The sequence below is a fragment of the Lissotriton vulgaris genome, unplaced genomic scaffold (genome assembly GCF_964263255.1).
Source record: "Lissotriton vulgaris unplaced genomic scaffold, aLisVul1.2 SCAFFOLD_533, whole genome shotgun sequence".
Lineage (NCBI taxonomy): Eukaryota > Metazoa > Chordata > Amphibia > Caudata > Salamandridae > Lissotriton > Lissotriton vulgaris.
Genome location: NW_028242897.1, coordinates 714,475 through 740,935, shown reverse-complemented (window position 1 = coordinate 740,935; position 26,461 = coordinate 714,475). Strand labels below are relative to the sequence as shown.

General features: G+C 44.9%; 2 protein-coding genes across 2 annotated transcripts in view; one reads left to right on the top strand and one right to left on the bottom strand.

The window, feature by feature from the left end:
* LOC147668781 (uncharacterized) overlaps positions 1-14,577 on the top strand; it is a 39,495-nt gene extending 24,918 nt beyond the window's left edge. Inside the window, exon 3 of the mRNA XM_086948437.1 lies at positions 14,090-14,577. Within this exon, the coding sequence (XP_086804563.1) occupies positions 14,090-14,455 (366 nt within the window). The 3' untranslated portion in view covers positions 14,456-14,577. The remainder of the gene's footprint in view (positions 1-14,089) is intronic.
* A 4,073-nt stretch (positions 14,578-18,650) lies between these two features.
* Positions 18,651-26,461, bottom strand: part of LOC147668780 (3-keto-steroid reductase/17-beta-hydroxysteroid dehydrogenase 7-like) — a 126,762-nt gene continuing 118,951 nt past the window's right edge. Inside the window, exons 8-9 of the mRNA XM_086948436.1 lie at positions 24,661-24,759; positions 18,651-19,959 (exon numbers count right to left, since the gene is read on the bottom strand). Of these exons, the coding sequence (XP_086804562.1) occupies positions 19,876-19,959; positions 24,661-24,759 (183 nt within the window). The 3' untranslated portion in view covers positions 18,651-19,875. The remainder of the gene's footprint in view (positions 19,960-24,660; positions 24,760-26,461) is intronic.

The following is a 26,461-nucleotide window of genomic DNA, read 5'->3' as shown; positions in this document are numbered from 1 at the left end:
GGCTGGCATATAGCCGCTTTCTCTGCTGTTCAGCGAGCCTCGGTGTCCGTTCTCGCTCTACAATGTCGAATGCCAGGGGACAGCGAAGAGGCGACCGGACCTTGCCGGAGATGCTGGGACGGGGCGCCCTACGCAGCGGAGGTGCTCAACCGGCCGCGACCTCCCCAGCACCAGCCAGGGGGGCAGAAGGTGGAGAGCCCCCGGTGACGAGGTCCTTTCTCGAGTCCCTGTTTAGCTCCCTGAGGGCAGACTTCCAAGCACTCAAGAATGAAGTGGCCGGGGAGGTCCGCGAAGTGAGGAGAGAGATGGACTCCCTGGGGGATCGGGTGAACACGGTGGAGGAAGCGGGCCACTCCAGGGATGAGGAGATCACCCATCTGCAGCAGGAGGTCCTGCGGCTCCGGGAGCAACAGATTGAGCTACAGGCCCACGCCGAGGACCTTGAAAATCGGTCCAGGCGGAACAACATTCGGGTCCGCGGAGTGCCGTCTGGTGAGGAGGGTGAAGACGTGACGGCATATCTGGTGGCCCTCTTCCGAGCGATCCTGGGAGAGCCGGAGGACTTTCGGATTCGCATTGACCGGGCGCACCGGGTGGGTCGCCCCCGCAGGGCCACGGCGCCCGCCCCGGACATTTTGGCCTTCCTCCCGAACTTTCCTTTGAAGGAGCGGATCCTCCGTGAGGCACGAGGGCAGCAGCCTTTTCGATTCCGGGACCATCCTGTGACACTGTTTCAGGACTTATCCACAGTCACGTTACAGAAGAGGAAATCCTTCAAGATTGCTACGGACTTCCTTCGGGAGCATGAAACGCAGTACTCCTGGGGGCACCCCTTCCGCCTGATCTTCAGGTGGAACGGTGTCTTACATCAACTTCGGTCCCTTCAAGATGTTTGCGAGGTGCTGGGCCTCACTGCAACAGACATGGATACCCCGGCCCCGCGACGGAGGCGCAGCAATCGTAACGGCTGGCAACGAGCTGAGGGGGGGGCCTCTCCCCCGGCGGAGCGCCCGGGCTCGCCTGCAATCCGGGCTGAAATGGCGGCTGCCATCCAGGAGGCCTCCAGAGTGGCGGCGAATGGCGAAGTGGCCTTGACGGCCTGAACTCACTCCGGGGGGAGTCTACTTTAGCACAAACTTATTGCAGGTGCGGGGTTTCGGGGGGTGGCACGGGAGGAAGGGCGAGTGCTGAAGGTGGTGGCTGGACGTCCACTAGGTTGACTTTCCACGGCCTTGCCCGTTTTGGGCCGGACTGGGACAATGTCTTTTTTGAGAAGTTTGAGAAGCGGGGGAAGGGGTGGGGGCGGATGGGCAGCTGTTTTGATTTTGGGACCTGGAAGGGGGGCCAGTAGCGGGGGGTGATGTGGATTTGCTGGTGTAGGGGCGGGGGGGGGGGGTTTTGGTCGTGGGGTGTTGGGGTTCGGGGACTGTACTGTGCCAATGGTTGATTCAACGTTGCTCTGTTTTGAGGTCTCGGAGGGTGCCTTCTGTGTTTGCTGACGGGGCTTTGCCTTTTGATATGTGCTCCCTGAACTCTCTCTTTGATGGCTCTTAAGGTGCTTACTCTCAATGTGAAAGGGCTGAATAATCCGGTTAAGCGGCGGGCAGTGTTATCCCTGTTGGAAAACTCACAAGCGGATATCTGCCTGCTGCAGGAGACCCACTTGCTGGCTAAGGACTGTTCGCGGATGCGAACCCCCAAGTTCCCCACACAGCTATTTTCCTCCAGCACTTCCAAGACGGCAGGGGTGGCCATTTTGTTTTCTAGAAGGTTCGGGGGCGAGGTTGTGAGCAAGGTGGCGGAGCAGAAAGGAAGACTCCTGGTATATAGAATCAAGGTGGGGGGCTTAGCACTGACTGTAGGCTCCGTTTACTGCCCCAATGATCATCAGGACCAATTCTTACACAGGGCCTTGGACGACGTTGCATTCACCTCTGATAGGCACATAGTGTTGGGGGGGGATTTGAATCTGGTTTTTGACGCGGCGCTGGATAGGTCTGTGCAGCGGCGCCAGCAGTTGGGTGAGCTTTCGGGCTCGATTCGAACTCGACTTGCGGAGCTGGACCTGCATGACATGTGGCGCGGCCTCCACCCCACCACCCGCGCATACTCTTATTTCTCACACGCCCATAGATCTTATGCGCGCTTAGACCACCTCCTAGTGTCGGGCCCGCTGCTTCTTTTGGCTTCGAATGCGAACATGGGGGTCCTTTCTCTTTCCGATCACGCCCCAGTTGAGGGCACTTTCACTCTTCCGCCGGTGGCTAGGTCGAGGGGGGTTTGGAGGCTCCGAGATACGCTTTTGCATAGGCGGTCGGTGGTGGATCAGATCAGGGCGGCCATTTTGGCTTTTCAGACCGTGAACGACAATGGGGACACTTCCCGTGCGACACAGTGGGCGGCCCTAAAGGCCGTGCTCCGAGGCGAATTTATCGCGATTTCCGCTGCCGAGAATAGGGACCGGCAACTTAAGAGAGATGAGCTCACCCAGCGGGTGAGGGAGCTGGAACAGGTTCATCACAGGACAGGGGCCCCCAGGGTGTGGAGGCAGCTGAAGGCGGCGCGGAAGCTCCTGGCAGCCCTAGACACGGATCGGGCGGAGTACGCAGTGCTCCGCCTGAAGCACAAATATTACACAGGGGGCGATCGGTGTGGGCGGCTCCTGGCTAACAAACTCAGGGTGCAGCACCAGCAGCACCGAGTGAAGGAACTGCTGGACCCGGCCGGAGGCAGAGTCACGACCGATGAACACATAGCGGATGTCTTCCGCGGCTTTTATGCGGACCTCTACTCCGGGGAGCCACCTTCGGCCCAGGCTGAGGGGGACTACCTGGACTCGGTTCCGCTTCCGTCGCTGACTCAGGATCAGGCTCAGTATCTGGAGCGTGACATACGCATTGAGGAGGTGGTTACGGCGATATCCCGGCTCAAACTGGGCAAGGCCCCGGGTCCGGATGGCTTCATCCCGCTGTTTTACAAAACCTTCTGTCAGGAGCTGGCGCCTCTGCTGACTCGCCTTTTTAACTCCTTCGCAGAGCCGGGAGCCATCCCCTCCGAATTTCTCCAGGCCACGGTCTCAGTGATCCCTAAGCCGGGCAAGGACAGGACCGCTTGTGGGTCCTATCGTCCCATTTCGCTGCTGAACACCGATTTGAAGGTGTTCACCAGTATCTTAGCGGCACGCTTGGCGTTGCATCTCCCTGGTATGGTTGACTCGGACCAAGCGGGCTTCGTGCCCGGTAGGCAAACGGTGGATAATACGAAGAGGGTGACGCACATTCTCGAGAAGGCTTCTAGGATCCCTGGTGAGAGGATGCTCCTGTCCATTGACGCGGAGAAAGCTTTTGACAGGGTGCACTGGCCCTACCTTGAGAAAGTCCTGAACAAATTTGGGATAGGGGAGAAGTTTCGTCACCTGATCTTTAACTGCTACCGGTTCCCATCTGCGGTGGTCCGGGTGAACGGCGGCAGCTCTCGACCCTTCCCCATTGAACGGGGCACGAGACAGGGATGCCCGCTCTCCCCTTTGCTCTTTGCCTTGTACATGGAGCCATTTGCCCAGAGGGTTAGGCAGAACCCTGACATTATCGGTGTCCAGATGGGCGGGTTTCGCCACGCGATTAGCCTGTACGCGGACGATGTCATTCTGACGCTGGATGACCCGCGGAGATCGCTACCGGCCTGTGTGGAGGAACTGAACTTATTCGCTGATGTGGCGGGCTTTAAGGTGAACCTGGGTAAGTCGGCCGCCCTGGACATCTCGCTATCTGCTGCCACTAGAGTGGAACTGCAGAGGCTTTACCCTCTGAGCTGGTCCAAGGACCAGATCCCGTATTTGGGGATCCTGCTGGCGCCCTCCCTCCCGGAGATGGTTAAGGCCAATTACGCAGCTCTAGGCACTAAAATCAAGGAGGAATTGGGCCGGTGGGATAAAGGCACGCTGTCGCTACTGGGTAGGGTGGCCGCGGTGAAGATGACCCTTCTGCCTCAGGTGCTTTACCTCTTCAGAGCATTGCCGCTCCACCCTCCTGCGGGGTGGCTCGCGGAGACTCAGACTGCCATTTCGCGATTCGTGTGGCAGGGCCGTAGGCCGAGGATCAAGAGGGGCATCGCTATGCTCTCGCCGGAATCCGGAGGGCTGGGGATACCGGATTTACGGAAATATTTTCAGGCCGCTCAGCTCCGATACCTCGTGGAATGGAGCCGGTGGGAATCTGATAAACACTGGTTGTTCCAAGATCAGGCGGTGGCGGGTAGGACGCTGCAGGAAGTACCATTCCTGAGGCGAGCCCATCGACCCCCCAATCTTTACGCGTCTTTGGTGACGCGGGTCCCGCTCCAGACGTGGGACTCGGTGGCTGCCAGATGCGAGTTGACTACCTTCCCCTCTCCCTTCACGCCGCTCATTGGCAACCCGGACTTCGGCCCGGGGCTGGAACAGGGAGCCTATGAACGCTGGCGGGTGGCCCGCTGCTGCACTCTGTACCACTTGTACTCCCCCGAGGGAGTTGTCTCCTTCCAGGACTTGCAGAGGGATTACGGCCTCCCTGAGACGGAATGCATGCGATACATGCAGGCGCGCCACTGGGCATTACAACCCCAAGTGCGCGACGCGGCACACAGGGAAATCACGGAGTATGAGCGTTGGTTAATTACTCGCACGTCGGACGCCAAACTGATCTCGGACCTGTATAGAATGCTGCAGCCCCCCTCATTTCACATTCACAACCCTGGTCGGGAACGATGGGAGCGAGAGCTTGGGCGCGAGCTGAGTCACAAAGAATGGGACCACATCTCCTACCGTGCGCGCCACTCGGCCTACCACACGGGTCTTACGGAGACCTTTACTAAAATCTCGACCTACTGGTACCGCACTCCGGAGAAACTGCACGAGATGGATAGGGCGATACCGGGGACGTGCTGGCGCAACTGTGGCAACACTGGTACACTGACGCACATACTGTGGGATTGCCCCCTGCTGGCTCCGTACTGGGAAGAGGTCCTGAGCGAGGTTGACAAATGCTTTGGGATAGAACTGCCTAGGTTCCCGGCCTATGTCCTGTTGGGGTTGCCGAATGGGTTGATGTATCCCCTTAGGTCCAAGAGGGGTAGACAGATCGCAATTGCGCTGGGGTCAGCGGTGCAGAATATTCTCATACACTGGCGCACTACAACACTTCCCTCTGTAGTTGGTTGGCTGCACAGATTGTGGCATGTTCTTGGAATGGAAAAGATGTCCTTAGTGGCCCTGGGGGATACTGATACCTTTGAGGAATTGTGGGAGCCCTTTCACAGCCTGTTATGTTCTGAGTTTCGAGAGATTACCTGCCCTAGATATCTGCGGTTGTTGAGGCTGACGCCGCCACCGGACCCGCCTGCCTGAGTGGGTGGGGTTGGTGTTGCATAGTAGTGATTCATGGAGAGTTCACAGAGGCGGGGACTGTAGATGCTGGCACAGTACAGGGGGTGGGTCGGGGTATGGTAGTTGGGGGTTCAGTTTGGTTGGGTAGGTTTTTTGGAGCGGGGTTGTTTCTCCTCCCTTCACCCCCCCCCCCTTTTTTTTTTCTTTTTTGCTTCCCCATGCGTTCTTTCTTTTGTTCCTTCCCTCCTGTTTTTTTTCCTCTCCTCATCCCTCCCCTCCCCTCCCCTTCCCCCCCCCCCCCCCTCCCCTCCCCTCGTCGTTTGTCCGTGCCCACAGGTGCTGAAGCTATGCTCCCGAGTCGGACGGAGCCTCTTGCAAAATTGTAACTGTATTATTGTATTGGCTGTATGATGCGCACTGGTGCGCGGATCTTGTGGGTCACCTGTTTCTCACCCCTCTGTGTCCTATCCCACCCTGCTTCAATAAAATACTTTAAACCTAAAAAGGACAAGAACTTACGCCACCATTTGGTACATGCTGCAAGAACAATAAGGGGAAAATCCTTACCACAAATGCTTGATTAACACCTACAACGGGACACTACAAGTACAGCAAATATACAGCTTGTAATTTTACCAAGAACAGTAAAAATGGCACGATCAATGAACACATCTGGCATCGAAACGTGTTCTCTAATTGTAATTAAAAATGTAGTATACTATATCATGTGTCCTTGTAATAAAGTGGGTACTGGGCGAACAAATCAACCCATAAAAAAACAGGATCCTGCAGCATAGGTCGAGGGTGAGATGCAAGACTTTGGGAGCCCCCCTATCCACCATTATGAGACAGCCAGACACATAGAAATTAAATGGAATGGTCAGTCCTATACGTTATACCCAAAAAGACTAGAACAGAATTGGTAGAAAGTATTCTAGTATTAGGAACAGGCGGCCGCCTGACTGAAAACTTTTGTATGGCAACACAAGGACTAAATAAACATGATGAGATGTGGGCACTACTCAATATATAGTACTTCCAGAAGATATCTCTCTCTGATAAATGGGGTACAGCCAGATAGGATACTGGCTGACGAGCTTCTTCATGTAGAGCACAGATAGAGGACATGTCCTGTCATATGGTCTGGTACGTCCTAGACCCTCTTCTCCCATCTCAGTACCCTTCATAAAATATAACATGTGAACTACCAAGATTTAGGAATTTTTGGGATTAGGGGGTCGTGAAACCCCCTGGCTGTATTTATTAACATACATTATTTAAAACAAAATAAACAAAAAAAACATTCTAATAATTACATAATACGCAGAAAACATACAATTACTTGGATTACATTGGAAGGTACAGATGTCAGATTGCTAACCTTAACATGTGTCTAATATAAAGATGTTCCTATCTGAATCTAAAATACGTTAAACCAAAAAATCATACTGTCATTTTCTTTTGTGCATATCCCTATTTGAGCCTACGGCAAGGTCAATAACCGGCGTCAAATCCTTTTCAAATTATGCCCGCCCTCTAACAGGAGTGTGCATGCGCAGAGGGCCCGTTCACCGTGACGGTACTTCCCCCCCGGTCACCCCGTACGCTTTGTATATTATCTCCATAAGAGGCCCTTGCACGTGAGGGTGGCCAACCAGCCTACTGGAAAGCGTAACTCCCACTCCCTCGCACCCATCAAGCCAACCGGCTGTAACTGCCCTTGGAGTTCTATGAGAGACCACTTGTCCCTTCCCTTGGGCGACCCCATTCAAGAATGGCGCCGCGCTCTAGGTACTTTAAATTTACTGATCACCAATCATGACCTTACACCCTGACCAAGGAATAGCACAAAATACGACAAAACCTTCATGTAAAGAAGACATTTCCTGAAAAAGATATCTATTTCCTGTCCCGTGGGAAGAAAATTACTACATACATTATAAATTTATAAATGACATGACAACCTGAAAAATAAAGAAATACAACAAATACATCCTTTTCATCCTGCTTTTAGGGGATGGTGGGTGAGGAAATTATAAAAAACAGCCTCTTAGCGAGGCTGGAGTTGCTTTAAGGCAAGCTCGGGAGCAAAGAGGCCGATTCCTCTGCTCCCCGGCCTTTTAACTGCCCAGCCAGGCCGGGTCTAACCGGCCTGGCGTTGTTCCTACGTGTGACCCGAAAGTGATTGCGATCACTTCTGGTGCACGCACCAGGAACCAAATGGCAATGGCAAGTATGGCGAGCTCGTCGCGTCACTACTGCGCACGATGAGCCCGCCCCTGCTGGGGCCTCGGGGGCCAGCCGACTGCCATACCTTGTGGCGTGTTCGATGCCGGCCCCGCCTTCCTAAAGTGGGTCTATGCTTATGAAACACATAGCTACATTAATGGGTGTTGGACATGACAGCTATTTGCAGTTAAGTTGTTTGCTTCACGTGACTGTGTTCCTATACATATTTTTATGTTTGACTGTTACATTTTGTTAAATTTGTACAGTTTTGGTTTAAATGCCAAAGGCTAACCATAGAAATTGTGCGCTCCCAGCTGTTTACTTTCCCTGTGCCACGCCTTTGATTTCCTACTAAAGTGGTCATTCAACTGTTAGACCCACACATTAAGCCCCACCGCCATACTGATGCGCACACTGAAAACCCGCAGGTCTTATACTTACAGAAGGGATTCCCTCGCCCACAGCAGTTGAGTATTCGCACTCGAGGAGGATGTATTCCCTTAGACAACCATGGACAGTGACACACTCATCAAGTCAACAGAGCCTAGACACAAGACTAGAGGAATTCCAGCCTCCGTTGGAGTCCAAGTGCTAGCAGGGTCGGCATCCTCGCTTTGTATTTTCGTTTTTCTGGGACGCATGCAGGATGGACAGCGAGCTTCATTTCACGGTCGCCGGATCTCTATAACCTTGGGAAGCACCTGGCAATGGTAAACCTGATGGAGACCTCGCTAGTTTCCACGTAAGGACAGCCGCCTTAACTGAGGCTGCGGATGAACAGTCCATGCGTGAGTACCAGCCGCACAAGGTGTTCATGACTCCTGTCAACATCCATATGAATATTAATGAGGATTTCTTGATTGCTACCCCTGGCCGCTACTACCTGTAACAAAGTGTTTCCCCACAGGGATAACGAAGGGCTTCAACTTGGCACAGTGACACTCCATCCTCAAAGCAACAAGGGAACTTGTAATATATTTGCCGACCCCTTCTCTCCCAGTGGGAGCTGTTTGAGATATGATTTGTGTGCATTGTATTGTATTGTAGTTGCATTTATAAGCACTTCCTGCCCTTGACGAGGCGTCAAAATGCTTCTTCAGTGAATGGAACGATACTTTGCAACCCACGAATCATTAGTGGTGAAATTTGTATAGTGAAATATGAAATTCATTTGAGCGGTGCATTTGTTAGTCTGTTATTTGGTTAGAGAAGGATAGTGGAGAGATAAAATAGGGTAAAGGTTTGCATTTATATAGCGCTTGCCACCCCAATAAGGTGTCAAAGTGCTTCTAGACGAGCAGCACACTACTCCGGAACCAAAAAAGTATTAGTGCTGAATTACTCTAGGGGAATATGAAATTAATTTGAGTGCTGGACATGTTAGTCTGTTATTTGGATTGAAAAGAATAGTAGAGGGAAGGGTTTGCATTTATATAGTGCTTGCTACCTATGAGGTGTTGAAGAGCTTTTTGGTGGGCAGCACGCTACAATACAATACAATACAATACAATGTAATACAATATAGTCACCCGCCCATCCTCTCCCAGTGGGAGACATTTGCGGTATGATGTATGTACATGCACTTACTCGAGCTCAGATCCGTTTGGGCCATGGGATACTACATTGGATTCACACCCGGCACAACCAGTAACCATTCGACACGTCCCGTATTCTTAGCATATCACTTTGCATCCATGTTTCACGGTGGTATATCACTGGGCAAATGCTCACAAAGTGGATATTACTCGTGTCAGAAATGTACCACAGTTTGGCGATTCTTTCAGCGCTTTCTGCCCCTGAAGTATGGTATTAGTAATTGGCGTTTTCTGTCCAGAATTGTATTAACTATGTGCATAAAGGATGTTTCTTTCCTCTAGTTTCAGTGATGGGTTCTATGTACCGCACTGGCACTGAATATTTACACACATTCTCACTGTGCAAATATATATGTGCAATTATAATTGAAAACCCTGACTGACTAAGGGTTATTTTATTTTCTTCTAATCTAAAGAATTCACACTCCTTACATGGTCCTGAGGAGGCCGAAAGTTACCTGGCCGAAACTTGTCTATTTTCTTCAAAAGAGGAGCCCACCACAATTGGAAAAATATATTTGATACAAGGATCACTAGCTGAAGCACATTATATGTGGAACACATGGACATTAGGCAATTGATTCACAGAATTTTTAAGTGGATTCCCTTGGAGATGGACCCAATGTAAAAAGTGTATATCTGGGCAGCTCGAGCTTGTTAAGGGTATATATAAGGATAGTGTATATGTTGTATGAAATACGTACTAAGTATGGAATTTATTCAAAAAGAATTAATAGAAGCATTAAAATAATTGATTTACAGCTAATTCCGGAGTGTGTTTGAAATTATTAATACGATGAAAGATATTCGATTGAAGTATCAATTGAGAGCCACATTCAGATTGAGTTTAAGTCAAGGGGTGCTACAAGGGACTTATTTAGAACAGATTTAAATTCATTAATGAGTTGTACATATGTAACGCACTCTCGTGTATCCACAGGATAACCGTCTTATATCAACTGTAACAAATATATTGGTGGAAGGCAAAAGGAACACATAGAGCAAGAATCGTATTCAGTGTTCAAAAAATTTTTTATACTGCAACAAAAGTAGGGAGACAAATACAAATGAAGTAAAGCAAAAAAAAAGCAAAAAAGGTCATGAACAGAGGTCAATCAAATTTTCACTACAGTTCATAACTGGGAACATCAACTCCAGATATTTAAAGACACAACCAAAATTAATTAATAAAAAAAGGTTGCGAATTGGTGACAGAGCAACGTATCAGGAGATGATGGAGTGTCGACGTTTCGGTCTAAGTAGCAGTCGTCAGATAGACCATCATCAGGACGGTGTTTTTCTATGCAGGAAAAACTCCCTATGCGAAATAATAAATGCAATATTATCAACAAATGTCTTTGAAATTAGAAATACATTAATAGATAAATACATGCTCTATGTGTCAAATAGAACTTATGTATCCATTTATTCTCAGAGATCACTCCTTCCTAGTAACCACTGAGAAATGGTTTCTAAAATAAACCTGAGGCAGTATAGCTCAAAAAGTAAATCTGCGTATCTTTCACATGATAAAACTAATACGTTAAAACAATATTGAAAACGTGTACAGTTATTCATTTATAAAAAGAAGAACAAATGTTCATTAAAAAGCTTGCCAAAGATTTCATTTGAATTCGGCAAAAATATGTACAAACATTTCTAAACTACCAAAAACTTGGAATTGCCATTCAAATTCTGCATTGGTTCCAATGGCACATTACATCGAGCATTAGTCAATATGGTTGGACTGTTACCTCAAATTACCAAATAAACACACTGGCTAAGGGTGAAACAGTGAGTGAGGACATATTTAGAACGAAAATCAATACATTGGTGCATTTATCAGAACATCAATCAAAAGAGGTTAGTTCGGTTTGTCACCTTGAATCCTCAAGTGGATCTTTTATAAGCACGGAAACAGCAGTGGCATGTGGCAAGAATGTCCCATATAAGTGCGGAAACAGCAATGGCGTGTGGCAAAGATGTCCGACACGGAGCTTCAACTAGAAAATAAGTAAAATGTGGAGTCCTATAAGGAGCCGGAGTCAACAACCAAAAATTAAATTTGTTTGATTGGATAAACAAAACATCATACCTTGAATTTAAGAAGTACGGGCTATGGCTGTTTGCCAAATTTCACGTGAAGATTAACATCAGAGATTTCTGTGGGAAGTTAATATTGGGTTGTTTTAGTGGTCTGTGACATATTTCGAATCTGAAAAGTTTAACTGTAGAACTGTAGCGCTAAATTGTAGTTCAAACGTGGCTAAAAGTCACTGCTGAAACTGATCTGTGTTTAAAATGTTGGCATCACATAGCAGAAAAGGGGTATAAGTTACCGCTAGTCGGAATCCGATTTGTTTCAAAAAATCACAATGCTAATGAATTGCCAATATGAGAGAGAACAGTGTAGACATTAGTCCCAAATGGCATATGGATCATTTTAGATTCAACTGAATGCTAAATACAACTATGGAAAAGTGTTAACTTATTGTTAAAATAAAAGCCGATTTTTTACAGAACGAGGGCCGAAATTTACTCGCATTAATTACGTCCCCCTCGCCACGAAACAGGCTACTTACTTTAAGCAGTGTTAAGAACCGGCATACGGGCGCGTCGTCATCAGTTGTAACTTATACCCCTTTTCTGCTATGTGATGCCAACATTTTAAACACAGATCAGTTTCAGCAGTGACTTTTAGCCACGTTTGAACTACAATTTAGCGCTACAGTTCTACAGTTAAACTTTTCAGATTCGAAATATGTCACAGACCACTAAAACAACCCAATATTAACTTCCCACAGAAATCTCTGATGTTAATCTTCACGTGAAATTTGGCAAACAGCCATAGCCCGTACTTCTTAAATTCAAGGTATGATGTTTTGTTTATCCAATCAAACAAATTTAATTTTTGGTTGTTGACTCCGGCTCCTTATAGGACTCCACATTTACTTATTTTCTAGTTGAAGCTCCGTGTCGGACATCTTTGCCACACGCCATTGCTGTTTCCGCACTTATATGGGACATTCTTGCCACATGCCACTGCTGTTTCCGTGCTTATAAAAGATCCACTTGAGGATTCAAGGTGACAAACCGAACTAACCTCTTTTGATTGATGTTCTGATAAATGCACCAATGTATTGATTTTCGTTCTAAATATGTCCTCACTCACTGTTTCACCCTTAGCCAGTGTGTTTATTTGGTAATTTGAGGTAACAGTCCAACCATATTGACTAATGCTCGATGTAATGTGCCATTGGAACCAATGCAGAATTTGAATGGCAATTACAAGTTTTTGGTAGTTTAGAAATGTTTGTACATATTTTTGCCGAATTCAAATGAAATCTTTGGCAAGCTTTTTAATGAACATTTGTTCTTCTTTTTATAAATGAAGAACTGTACACGTTTTCAATATTGTTTTAACGTATTAGTTTTATCATGTGAAAGATATGCAGATTTACTTTTTGAGCTATACTGCCTCAGGTTTATTTTAGAAACCATTTCTCAGTGGTTACTAGGAAGGAGTGATCTCTGAGAATAAATGGATACATAAGTTTTATTTGACACATAGAGCATGTATTTATCTATTAATGTATTTCTAATTTCAAAGACATTGGTTGATAATATTGCATTTATTATTTCGCATAGGGAGTTTTTCCTGCATAGAAAAACACCGTCCTGATGATGGTCTATCTGACGACTGCTACTTAGACCGAAACGTCGACACTCCATCATCTCCTGTTACGTTGCTCTGTCACCAATTCGCAACCTTTTTTTATTAATTAATTTTGGTTGTGTCTTTAAATATCTGGAGTTGATGTTCCTAGTTATGAACTGTAGTGAAAATTTGATTGACCTCTGTTCATGACCTTTTTTGCTTTTTTTGCTTTACTTCATTTGTATTTGTTTCCCTACTTTTGTTGCAGTATAAAAAATGTTTTGAACACTGAATACGATTCTTGCTCTATGTGTTCCTTTTGCCTTCCACCAATATATTTGTTACAGTTGATATAAGACGGTTATCCTGTGGATACACGAGAGTGCGTTACATATGTACAACTCATTAATGAATTTAAATCTGTTCTAAATAAGTCCCTTGTAGCACCCCTTGACTTAAACTACTTTGTGCCCAAGCCTACAAGGGTTAATTGGGTTTCCCCTGCCTTTAACACAACAACATTCAAATTGAGACATTATTGTTGACAAAAAAGTGTTAGATCTATCTCTCATAAGTCATATCCTTTTTGTGATTTAAGTGATATGAGAAGTGGCATGCCATAGACCCAGTAGAACAACTATTGCTTTTAGAGTTTTTTTTTAATCTTGTTCATAAGGTCTCCTTTAGAAGTACTTCAGGGAGAACCATGTATGTGAGAACTAATCATAGGCACTCACTCAAAGCTGCAACATGGCTATAGTCCATGGCAGCAGCAGAAGCAGCCGCATGTATCCCTAGGCAGCGGCTGGCAAGTCCTGAACTACCCTACTGTTCCACTTTAGTCTTTTTTCCATTTAGCTTGTGTGCACACATTCGCAGACAGAGGAGGAACTGCATTGGCACAAGTACTAAGGAAGGGATAGATTACATTTACCCACTACTTCTAGCCGAAGGGAAAGGATGGGTCAGGAATAACATTTGTCAACCTCCCTCCCCCCTAATTTGGTTAAACTGATCCAATACCAACTGGAGCACAGCTTTCTGGGATCAATTTTGAAATAACGGTTTACTATGCATTAAAGTATAGTATGTAATAGAAGTCAGTTTCACGTAATCACAAGCCAGCTTTTTCTGTAAAATAGGTATCTTTTTTAAGGGACTTGTGTTGATATATTGATGCAAACATATAAAAAATAGATACCTCATCCTTATTCTCTTTGTTTTCTAACCTTCTGCATCCATTAGCAGAATCTGGTGCTCAACCGAGAAGCCCATTCGTATCCTACAAACCAGCTCCTAGCAGCTCCTGTACCTCAAGACACATTTGGGAAAGTTGGAGCGGACAAAACAGGTGCTCTGGAACATGCTACCTACCTGCAAAACAAAGAAAGAGACCAATCGGCCAACAAGACCCAACAGGAGTTCCCAAAACGCAGACCTCACTGCCTCCGCGCCCTTCTGGACGGTTGCACAAGCGGTGGCAGGTTCACATGCATTTCCAGGCCAGGAGATGCAACCTGCCGACACTGCTATGTGATGTCCTCCGTCTGTTGGCTGGCTGTTATAATTACCATCCTCATCTTCATTGTGACCAAGGTAACCATTGGCTAAAGAATGGGAAGGATCAAGTGAGAATGTGGGACAACCCAGATCAGAGGGTAGATCCCATTTGAGGTCAATAGGACGAGACAAACATTTGAGAACAGAGGCTATATCGCTGACATGTATCCAAGGAGAGGACAACGTTGTGAGAGAATGTGAAGCGCACACATAGTTTCCAAGAACAGCTTTGCAAATGCCTTTATTAAAATCATATTTTTTTGTTTGCGGGGGGCTCACTAATAAAGATCAGAATTGGCCTTAAAATAAAGACATGTATTAAGAGTGATAAAGATGTCGGACAGCTGTGGAGGGTCTGTCGCATGTTCATGGTCTACATAATTAAGCAAGATTCTTCATCAAGACACACCTGAACAAAATGGGCAATGTCACAATTCTTCATACTTGTGCTCGAAATCGAGGGAAAATAAGTACAACTCGCAACTGTGGGTGATCTCTGGACAAACTAAAAATGTCTGCTTATTCAGAGACAATTCTTTACCTCTACATGTGTAAGTATGCATTGTAGTAATAGAGTAGAGGTCTAACTGGAGGGCAATGAAGCACTGTACAACTTGCTGGAGAGGAAACACGATAGTGTTTATAAAGCTTCATAGAAGAGGAAGTGTGAATCCATTTGAATGGAGCTTGCGTGCATCTTGGGATGGGGAGTGTGAGGGTGCCAGGACCTCTTTCTGAATAGGATGTTCTTTAGGCAGATGTGTGGTCTGTTCTTTTCTGGATTGTGAGAGCAAAGGTGCAAGTGTGCTGTGAGCAAAGCATATAGTTGGAAAAGGATTGCCTCCATTTATATCTTCTGTGCACATCTTCACTTCAAGTAAAGCTAAGCCTTAGCTCCTTTTGTTGTTTTGGGCCCCTAAAATTAGTGACATCTTAAGGATTTGTTGAGGCTCAGACAAGACGTATGATGGGGCTCCATGTTTAGAACAACTTTAAATTCATTACACATATTTAGCTAGTTCAAGTCCTTATAAAGCCAAACAATAATGAATTATACATTCATTTTTTAAAGAAATGAGACACCCAAAAACAGCCTAAAGCATAAACTGTCTCACCAAGGAGAACCAAAAGAAAGCTTGAACATGTATGGGAAGGCCATTTCTCGCTGTGCCTCGATCCAGATTTTTTTTTTGCCTTGAAACATCAATATTTTACATTGAATTAAGTGTCTAAGCATCCTATTAATCCCACTGTAGGAAAGCCATGTTAAGGGTGACTTGGAGGATGTTCTGTAGGCTCGTGCATACATTTAATAAGACACATGCTCCCACCGTACTCAGCTGCAGTGCGGCCTCTGGAGGTAAGAGTCCCCCAAGGGTCGATTTTAAGCCCCACTCTCTTCAACATTTATATGTCCCCTTTGGCGGCACTGGTCCAGTCATTTGGCGCCCAGATTGTCTCTTACGCTGATGACACCCAGCTTCTCTTCACCTGCGGAAAGAACATGGACTTTGATGGGGATCGCATTAAGAGCTGTCTGGGTGCGGTTTTTGCCTGGTTTCAACGAAACCAGCTAAAATGCAACTCAGACAAATCCGAGGTTCTTTTCTTTGGTTGTCCCCCGGACACCGGTTGGAAGTCCTGGTGGCCGGCGGGTATGTTTCCACCTTCCGCCGACACCATGGCGGCTAAGAATCTTGGAGTTAAGATGGACAACTGTCTTACTCTTGAAACCACAGATTCTGGGCCTGGTTGGACAGTGCTTTGGAATACTAAAAACGCTAAGGAAATTCCTCCCTTTTCTTTCCATTGTCCACAGGAAAACCACGGTACAAGCCTTGGTGGGATCAAGGCTTGACTATGCTAACGTGCTCTACCTTGGTCTTCCTGAGTACCTTCTATCGCGTTTGCAGGTGGTGCAGAACTCGGCGGCACAGGCAATTTTTGGCCTCAGCCGTAGTTCCCATGCTGCGGGTTTGCTGAAGTCTCTCCACTGGTTGCCAATTCGGAAACACATTGAGTTTAAGGCTCTCACCACCGCGTTTAAGGCACTCCACGGCACCGGTGCACTTTACCTAAGGAAGAGAATTGGTTTTCTCCATCCGTCTAGAGCCTTACGCTCGGCGTCATTGCACTGACCACGGTCCCGGCAATTAGGCATGCTCGGACCGGTGGTCGATCTTTTAAATATCTGGCGCCCCGGGCCTGGAATGCCCTGCCACTGTCATTAGGAAAGAGTGAGAACTTACTGTCCTTTAGAAAAGAGCTCAAAACGTGGCTGTTCCACCAATAATCTCCCCCCTCCGCCGGGGTTATGCTGTGCTGGGTCTGATAGCGCGGGGACACTCTGCTTGAGTAGCGGAGCGCTTAACAAAACACCAGTTAACATAACATAACATAACCTCTTGGAATTATAACTTTAATTTCCAGATAGCTGTGATCACAAATCCTGGAATCCTCTTTGCAACATGAAAAATCAAAGCACACTTCAAGGAATTTCACCATTCTATCAGATAATCTTCTCCTTTGTTCTCTTTCCCTGCCTTGTCCCTCCTCTTATCTTTGAGAGTGTGAACATCTCTGGCTAGACATTTAACTTTGGGTCTGCTGATTAAGAGGAAGGGGGAGGGTAAAGAGAGAGGTAGAAGGGAGATAGAGATGAGATAGGAAGTTGAAGCAGGGAGAGATGCGAGTTAAAGAGATAAAGATGAGATAGCCAGAACTGTGGATACATGGAGGTAGAAAGATAAAGAGGTAAGTAGAGAAAGCAAGACAGGGATATAATTAAGGTTTTAGAGGGACATACAGCTAGAAATAGGTAAAAGGAAACAAAGAGAGAGAATGAGATTAGTGGGGTACAGTGAGGGCAAGGTATATAGAGAGAAAAGTGAGAACGATGAATTGTGAGAGGTAGGGAGGGGTTGAGGTATGTAGACAAGTGAGTCAAGGAATAATAGGTCAGGTAAAGAGAGTAGTGAGGCAGAGAAAAACAGACTGGTGAGTTTGGAATTGAAAGGGTTCAGGTACGGAAGGAGAGATTAGGCAGGAGAATGGAGAGGTACGGAGAAAGGCAGAGATAGAGAGGTGAGCTAGATAGATGTATTGAATAAAAAAGATTAGGGCGAGTCAAAACTGTGAAAGAGATACAGCGAGATGAGAGAGCGAAGGTAATGATGGAGAATAAGAGGCAGAGGTATGGAAATTAGAGCAAGAAAAGAGCAATTAGAACAGTGAATTAAAGAGAATGCTGGTAGAAAGAGAGAGGAGAGATGGAGAAGTGAGGTAGCGAATGAACGGTGAGGTAAACAGAGATTGGATAGTGAAATAGGTATGTGGTAGAGAGAAATGAGGTAGCGAGTTGTGAGGCGGGGAATTTTCTAGAGCCCAATCTATATGCTATAATAAATCTCACCGAAACAGTATGAGTGTTTTTGTGAATTTAAAAAAAATGTTTTTGCATTATAGTGGAAATAAATAACTCGGCTCAGCTGAGCTGAGTTTTTGTGACAGAAAATAGATTGGGCTCTAGAAACTTCTTCAGTCTTTTTTCAAAAAACAATATCGATTTGTTGACAGATTCGTTCTGGTCCCTCCATTTATTTTCGGGTTCATTTGATTATATCCACACAGACATTCTTTTTCCTGTAAGAATTTAAAGAACTGTTTTTTGAATGAGTTCCATGTGAACAATTGTTATAAGTTTAGCTTAATACCCAGTTATCATAGACATATGGGTTGGTCTTGTTTTGCAGTGAGCATGTGGCCAACATCTGGGTAGACCCTTCACACTTCGAGCTTCGCACTGGGAAATACAAGAAAATGATGGGTGGAATGCCTAAATTAATCTTGGCTACCAGTAATTAACTAAGGGCAGCATCTCAGTCCATCATTATTTTCTTCCTATCATTTTTAAAGATGTTCTAGGATCAAACATCTGACTTGGGTAAAACTAATCCTTGTTTATGAACATTTAAGAAGATGAATAATGGGCTCTGCAGACATGGCACTGGACTGTCTGTGCCACTCAGGTCCAAAGTTGAGGTACTTGGATGCCGACGGGTTATACATAATGGGTTTCATTCAGGAAATGTGACTAGGAGAAAGAAGGCCATTCCAAAAAGCTTGGAACTCTTTTAGACTATCATGGTGTGAAAAAGACACACATAAGGATTGCTTGCAACCGACACAAAAATTACTGCTTCCAATTTTGAGGGACAAAGGAAATAAATGTACCAAAGCTCTGTCGTAAAGGCCAGATTCAACAGAAGATTTATTAAGACTAGACTTTCACTTCTGAATGAAAAGAAAATAACACCGAGGACATGTCTGATTTACTCTGTGCAATCTAATGTGTTATTCAAAAAAAGAACTGTGTGCTGTAAGTGGATTTTCTGAACTGAAGTCAGATACCATAAACATCAAACATATGTAAGTAATCTCTATGCATTTATGATCAGGGACAATGCAATGTACTAAAAGAACAATTATGTCAAACCTATGTCTGCTCTATGTACTAACGCAGGATTCTCCAAAGTCCGCCCTGGAACGCCTGATCCATGCCTAATTTTTAACAGAACCCCATTAAGAAAAATGTAGTTATCCTAAAAATCTGGTATCGATCTGGCCCTCCAGGACAGACTTTAGAGAACCCTGTACTACTGTCATATAACTTCTAAAGAAACTAACATCTACGGTGAAAGGGGATTCTAAGGCCTGCAATCCAGTATCCAGAAAAAAAGAACTACATGATCTATCTGTGTTTGTTGTACTAAAGTCACATCCCATAAAATAGACAAACACGTATGGTTGTTGTGCATTCTGCGAACTTCTACTCAAAAATTGGAAAATCTGCATGACTTCAGTACACTATCAGTGCTTAAGTCAGAATATCCTCCAACAGCACGAGGGTTCCAGGTTTTTGCATGCAATTTACTTTTCCACCTCCCTTTTTAACCAAAATTATATTTATTTGGCATGGATACAGGATGAGCAGCAGAGACCGTGTTGGTCATATGGTGGTCCTTTTCTTAGACTTGAGAGGCTGTGGACCTAATATTCATAGTCCATAATTGTTATAAAAAATGAGGCAAAGCTTCCTTGATCAACTTCCATCCTACGTGCCTCATCGGCCTTCTTAACTGGCAGTTCTGGAGGCTCAAGTTGACAGACATCGTAGTCCAAGAAGAAAGTCTACACAAAATACAAAAATATTGGTAAAGTTAAAACTGTTTTTGTGATTATTTTGGAGAAGTGTATGCACCACTGGATGCAACATTATATTGCTGAGCAGATGGTCCAGGATTCACACATTGTAGGAAGTACAGTTTTTTTCTGTCTGTTCACAGGGATCAGCTGAAGTGCACATTACGCCTGCAACTATAAGGCCTTCCAAAGTGTACTCTCCCTTGAAGGTGTGTGAGGTAGACACTGATCCCACACTCTGGTCACTATTAGTTCTCCTTCTGTGCTGCTTAGCGCACTCGCTCTCTGACCTGCTTTTCCAGGACAACCAACTTCTCGTAGAACCGGTTACTGGTGTCATAGTCAAGGTCCATCTAGCATGAGAGAAACAGGCAAGTGTGAGGACAACGGTTTGAGATGTCAAATAAATAAGCAAATTGTTGCCAGTTGGCGCACTGCCACATCAGACCATAAAAACATGGAAACAGGCCACTGATCGCAATGAACGTACTTTAAAGAAGCCCATTTGGAATAAATTAATTTCTTTTAAAAGTGTGAAACGTGCCAGCTGCAGTTCATGGCCAGCCATAAATTACCTAAGGCTGTAAACATTGGTGCATCAGGGAAAGCAGGAGGAGAGAATAATGAGACCAATAAATAGTGAGGTCCGGTGACCACGGTCAGCACACAGTTCATTTCTGGAATAGAGGCATATTTCGTGGTGCAGACATTTGAAAACTGTTTTGTGACACAGTCCAATTCCTTTGTTAGAGTTCGGGGTCTTTAGTTGGAAGAGGTATGCACCTTGTCCAAGTAGGGACCCTTCCTAAAGGGTACTACACTTCCAAAATAACCCCTGTTCACACCCTTGGTAGCTTGGCACTAGCATTCAGGCTTATCTCAGTGCCATTGTGTAAAGCATTTGCACATAACACACAGTAATACAGTGAAAACACTACAAAAGGACCACACACAAGTTTTAGAAAAGTAGCCAATTTTTACCTGTGTAATAGAAGAACAAAATTATAAAAATCTAACATACAGTAATCAACATACGAATATTACAAACATAGACTTACAATACACTTCCTTGAAGTCGATAGCTTCGTCTGGGGCTATCATGAACAAACAAATCCCACACTTCAGGGTGACCTCGGTGTCGCGAGCCAGCTACGGTGTCTGATGACCAGGAAACAGTATCTTTGAAATGCAGGGCGTTGTGGACCTTGCGATGAGCTCTCTCTAAAGAGGCGGTGGTCCCAGAGGTCGGTGCAGGCATCATCGGGCCCATGAAGTCACACGCATTGCAGATCAAACTCTGTGAGGTTGAAGTCAAGAGCGCTGGCAGGTGTCGGGGCTTTGGTGTGGCAGGTGGTGCCCTCTGTTCGCTGTGCAGGCAGCAGCTCGGTGCCGGTGTCAAGCGGCGTATGTGAGACCAGGGCTGCAGTGTGAAGTGGAGCAGTGCTGGCAGGTCACGGTGCAAGCAGCGACATCGTCATTGCTGAAATACTGGAATCGATGGCTCTGGCAGGCCAAGGCTGCAGTGTGAGACGGAGCCGTGCCTCGAGTTACTTACAAGCAGTGTCCCCAGGCCAGGGTGTAGGCAGTTGCGTCAATGTCGGCAGGGAGTGGCATCATGGGTGATACCATGGTGGCGATGTGAAGCAAGGTGGTGTGAAGTGCGTTGCTCTCCGGTCACAGTGCAAGCAGTGGCTCAGTGGTGGCGGCAAGACCAGGGTTGCAGTGCGGTGCCAACAGGCCAGAGTTGCCAACTAAGTTTAGAGTCTAGTAAGATACCCAAGTATGTAAAGGTATCCACCTTCCATGGGCCAAACAATGTGGCACTTTTTGTGTTCTTTGGTCCCAGGATCAGAACATGTGATTTACTAAAATTGGTGCGCAGATCCAAACTATTCATAAAATCAACTAAAAGGGTTCAAAACTGCTACTGCTATAAAGATCTTGCTGTATGTGTAATTAAAACACATATAAAAGAGCCAGAACCAATCTGTCCCCGGCTCTTGGGACACTACACCCTTAACTGTAAGGCCTTCTCACGCCGATTCACATATATAATAAAAAGAAAGAGAGCTAGTATGCAACCCTGCCTAACCCCTTTACTAAGTACAAACTTCTTTGTACATTCACCATTATTGCCAAAATGTCTTGAGGCCATTAATCCATTGTGAAAATCCTAAGTAAACTGACCAAACACTCCTCCACTGCCCATGGATCTTAGCTCAGCCCAAAGTTTTTCCCAATTGACCAAATAAAATGCAGAGCTGAGATACATTAAGGCAAGATGGAGAGAGCATTTATTTGCTCGAACATATATATTAATTATAAGGAGGAGGGTAAGATTCTGATCGGCAGTGCCCCCCGCACGAAACCCATACTGGATATCAGACAAGATATTCTGGGTAAGTCTATTCATTTTAACTTCAATATCTATTAAACCAATAGGTCTATAAAAGGAAGGGTCACTCCTGTCTCCTTCTTGTTAACTGGAACATTAACAGTGTCACCGGGACTCAGGGAGTGTTTGACCGACAGCTGCATTAAAAATACAGTGTAAGGAGAGGAGCTCATAGATCTAAACAAGCTTTAAACAAATCACCCAAGATACCATTTGCCCCAGGAGCTTTGCCCCTTGGTAGAGATTCTATAGCGTCTCTAACCTCTACCCAATGCAAAGATAATTTAGCTGGCTGGTCCCTTGGGGAAGAGCCCTCGATCAGACACACTCCCTGATATAGTACTGAAAAGTAATCTTCCCATGTCTTAGATGGTACAAGGCTTGCTAAGTCTGTCTCACTCTCCTCTAAAGAAGGGATAATTAACCACTTCCCAGAAGAGTGTGCTATCCCTTCTGGTACTTGCTCTGAGAGTAAATTCTCCCACATCACTGCCTGTAATTCCTTCTTCCTATGAATAATTGCTGCATTATATACGGCCCTACAGTGTTTAATTTTGCTCTTGTCCCTTGGCAATAATTTTAACTGTGCTAAGAGTGCCCTGCGTGCCCTTGCACAGGTCTTATCAAACCAACGATGAGGCAATAAGGAGCCCGGCTTGCTTTTTATTGAGAGGGTATAATTAATATAAATGCCTATCTTAGTATATATGCAGATAGAATGCTAACGTCAGAAGCCTCTACATCCAAGCAAGCCTCGATTTCAGAGGAACAGGAAATCACCAGATTCTTTAAAAACAAATCCGGGGTAATTTTTCCCAATTTCAGTCTATGTCCCTGGTCAGCGGCCTTTACTTTATTCCCCAAGTGGTGATAAGATGCACACATTTGATGTCACTGGTTGAGACATCCACACATCATAGATATGCCACATAGTGGAGCCTGATTGTAACAAAATAATTCTAGTAGCAGTACCATAAAGCACTGGAATGCATTACAAATAATTATCAAATACCACCAAGGTGAGCTCACAGCATGCATCGCCATCATAGGCTGTAAGGATGTAATGTGCACAACATACCATTGCGAGCATGCTGAGCAGTGTTGAATCTAGAAAGGTCTATTTGCACTCCAATTACAAAACTCAGAGCATACAAAATAATCACAAGGCCACAAAACTTAGTGTTGTATGGCCGTCAGGGACATTTTTGATATTGCTAAGTTAGCATGAGCTCTGCAGCCATGATGTTGCTTTTGCGCACGTTATTACATGGTTTTATTGTGCAAGACTCTGTTTCTACCTTTCACATGAGAACTGTCTGCTTTCTGCATTCTCTGGCTGTTCCTGGAGCTTAGTCTGAACACGATGTGCAAGGTCGTTAAACAATGCCCCTTGTTATTCTGTTCTGTTCAGTCCCTAGCACTTAGACAAAACATGCTACACAGCTGCAGCTTCTGGAAACCCGTGCTTTGATATTATGGGATTGCATGTTGGTTTTAACACACACTTGGGGAGGGACCTTTCCAAGGAGAAGAGCTATGCTTTTCCTATGATGTAAGAACTACCATCTAGGCACTAAGGTATGGGGTCTGCTGACAAAGGCCAGAAATCTTCCTTTATATAATAAAACGTCTTCTAGCCAAGGGGAGGGTGGGTAGGTCTTATAGACCTTTACCCACTGACTGTATACGATGCTATCCCCTTTCATAGTCTATGTGAACTTGCTACAATGCTAACTATTTTAGGTTTATGCAGTTTGCTGCTGGTAGTGGCTCTTATACTGCATTATAGAGCACAATAGTTAAAAATAAATATTTTGAACTATAACAGTGACTCTGTCTATTCCTATTGTGGACAAGTACGAGTAAGTGAGCGAAAAGGTACGTCTTGCTACCGCGATTCCTGATAGAGTATGGGGTGTTGTGTTCTGGGTCGTCTAATCATTTGTAACTTCGTGATTATGTAAGAGAACAAATGAGACACTATAGCTAGTCGGTTTTGGGATTTTGGGTACTGATGCGGTTGGAAGGCTTAGCCTCTACACACAAGGTCCTGTTTTCCTGCACATAGTTCTGTGTATGTGCAGAATCCCCGCAAAAATAGAGAGCACGAAGAAGGCACTGGACAATGGTATGGTACCTGAATATCGTCTGACAAACTATTGTGTCCTAAATATCATTTTTGAAAAATGCTGTCACATTCGAAACAATAATTGAAAATCTACACCCAGACAATATTTTAATAAAAAATATATAGGCCATAATATTTGTGTCAGATGACATTTTTATCCACGATATTCAGACGTATAATCCTAGACAACAAATGTTTGAATGAAGCTTGTGTTCTGATATTTATATGCCAAATATTACGAAAATCGACCGCTGACACTTAATGATCTCTAGGCTGATTATGACAAACGCATAGAAATGTAATCTAATTTTGTTGTACGTAAGAGAGTCAACTCTAGAAATCTAAGCATCAATGTGTCCACGGAGGTCTATGATCATCATGAAATAGCTGAGTTATTAACTTCCAATGACAATCGTGGAATACACCGTTACAGTCAGAGTGATAACATGCATTTTAAACATGTAGCTGTGGATGACCACCATTAAAATCCGAAAGCCAGATTGATCTACATAAACAGATGTCGATACTCACCCTGATAGGCTTCACATAGCTGTTTCCCAATCCTGACGTCAGGCTGTGGTATTTCGCCAGCGGATTTAGGGACTCCGGTCTTTGTCTGAAGAGCCACACCTGAAAAAAGAAAGAGAAGATGTTGAACACATGTGGGCATTTCATTTCAGTAAGTGTTGGCTGAAGTATAAACCGGTCCACATCCCTACAGATAAAGCTTCCTCCTTTAGAAGTGGTTCACACAGATAAAAAAAAAACACAAGCTAGACATGAATTCAAAGCACAATATATAATTTAACTCCTCACACAAAGTGTAAGAATTTGCAACCGTTTCAGAAAGAGGCCCCTATCACTTAAAATATAAGAAATCAGCAAAGTGCAGTTCTCTCAAAAGCGTTAAAGACATCCTCAAGAAATGCAGAGACAGCAAGGTTAATTTTGTCTGATATTTTTCTAGCTCCATATGTGGTCCATCTGTTTGGGATTAGGAATATTCACATGACTCCTTCATCTGTGGGCTATCCCTAATTGATGGGGGGGGTGACGTAGATGCCCCAGAATGATATTGGACTATGTAGCCAACCCAAAATGAGTCCTCCTGCACATAAACTGCTTCAATTTCACACAACTGGATTCCAACTAACCAACAACCCCCTGAAATTTTTGAAATATATAAAACATCATTGTAAAAACCTAGAAAACCCATGAAATATTTTAGTCATAAATTAATACAAATTGCACCACAGCTTAATTACTGGAAAAATACCTTGATTATCTCCAACAATTAGTATCATACTTAAAATTATTCAGGAAAGTGACATGAAGTTTAAAAGAGGTAAACTAACTAGTATTGGTAAGTGAATTAGGTAATAATTACAAGACACTTAATTTACTGTACATTTGTACTTTGTTTACTAACTGAAGATCAGACCATTGAACTGGTGCATACGTATGTATGCCATTACACCTACTAATACATCTACACACTGAAAAGCAGCTGCATTGCATTAACATTTATTTTACAGCGTCCTCCACACCATTACATTGTTATTACCTTTATATTGCAGTTTTATTACGACCCAAGGTAAACTAGTCCATTGACAAAGAGTATACGGAGCCAGGTGTTGAACCCATAAATCCTAAATCCTAAACCAATCCCAAATTCCAAACTCCAGCACCAAATGCCAAACTAAAACACTCATCATACCCCAAATCCCTAAACAAAATGAAAGGTAAATTATGTTACTGTAAATTTCCATCTAGAAGGAGGTTGCAAATTAAATGTGACAATGTAATTAAGACAATCAAATGGGAGGTACACTGTCCATTGAAAGATAGGCAGGAATTTAGTTTTGCAACCTGTACATTCTGGATCCCATTAAGTATCACAACATCTTTGCATGTGACTGTGGGAGTACATACTGTATTACTTTTCTACCTAATTTTGTAAAGCCTGTGTCCAGCTAATTGGTGTAAGTGTTTATAAAACGCATGTGCCACTAATGCATCATAGGTGTGCCGAGATAGGTTATAAATCCTTGTATTGAAGAGTAACTCTGTGTGCAGGTAACAGTTAACGATTTGTGTTCAGCAGGTTACACATCCGGGTTGTGAGAGGCAGAGACAGCACAAGTTGCGCTGTAGGAGAAAAGTCCCAGTGAGGTATTCCCTACATTGCCGCCAACCCGATGAGGTGTTATTTGTCACCCCAATAGGTACATTGAGACCATCCTCCAACTGAAGAAACAGGTCAATAACCTTTTCTTTCTTTATTCACCTTATTCACCACCCCGCACTGGTCCTGAAGAAAGCCCACTGACCT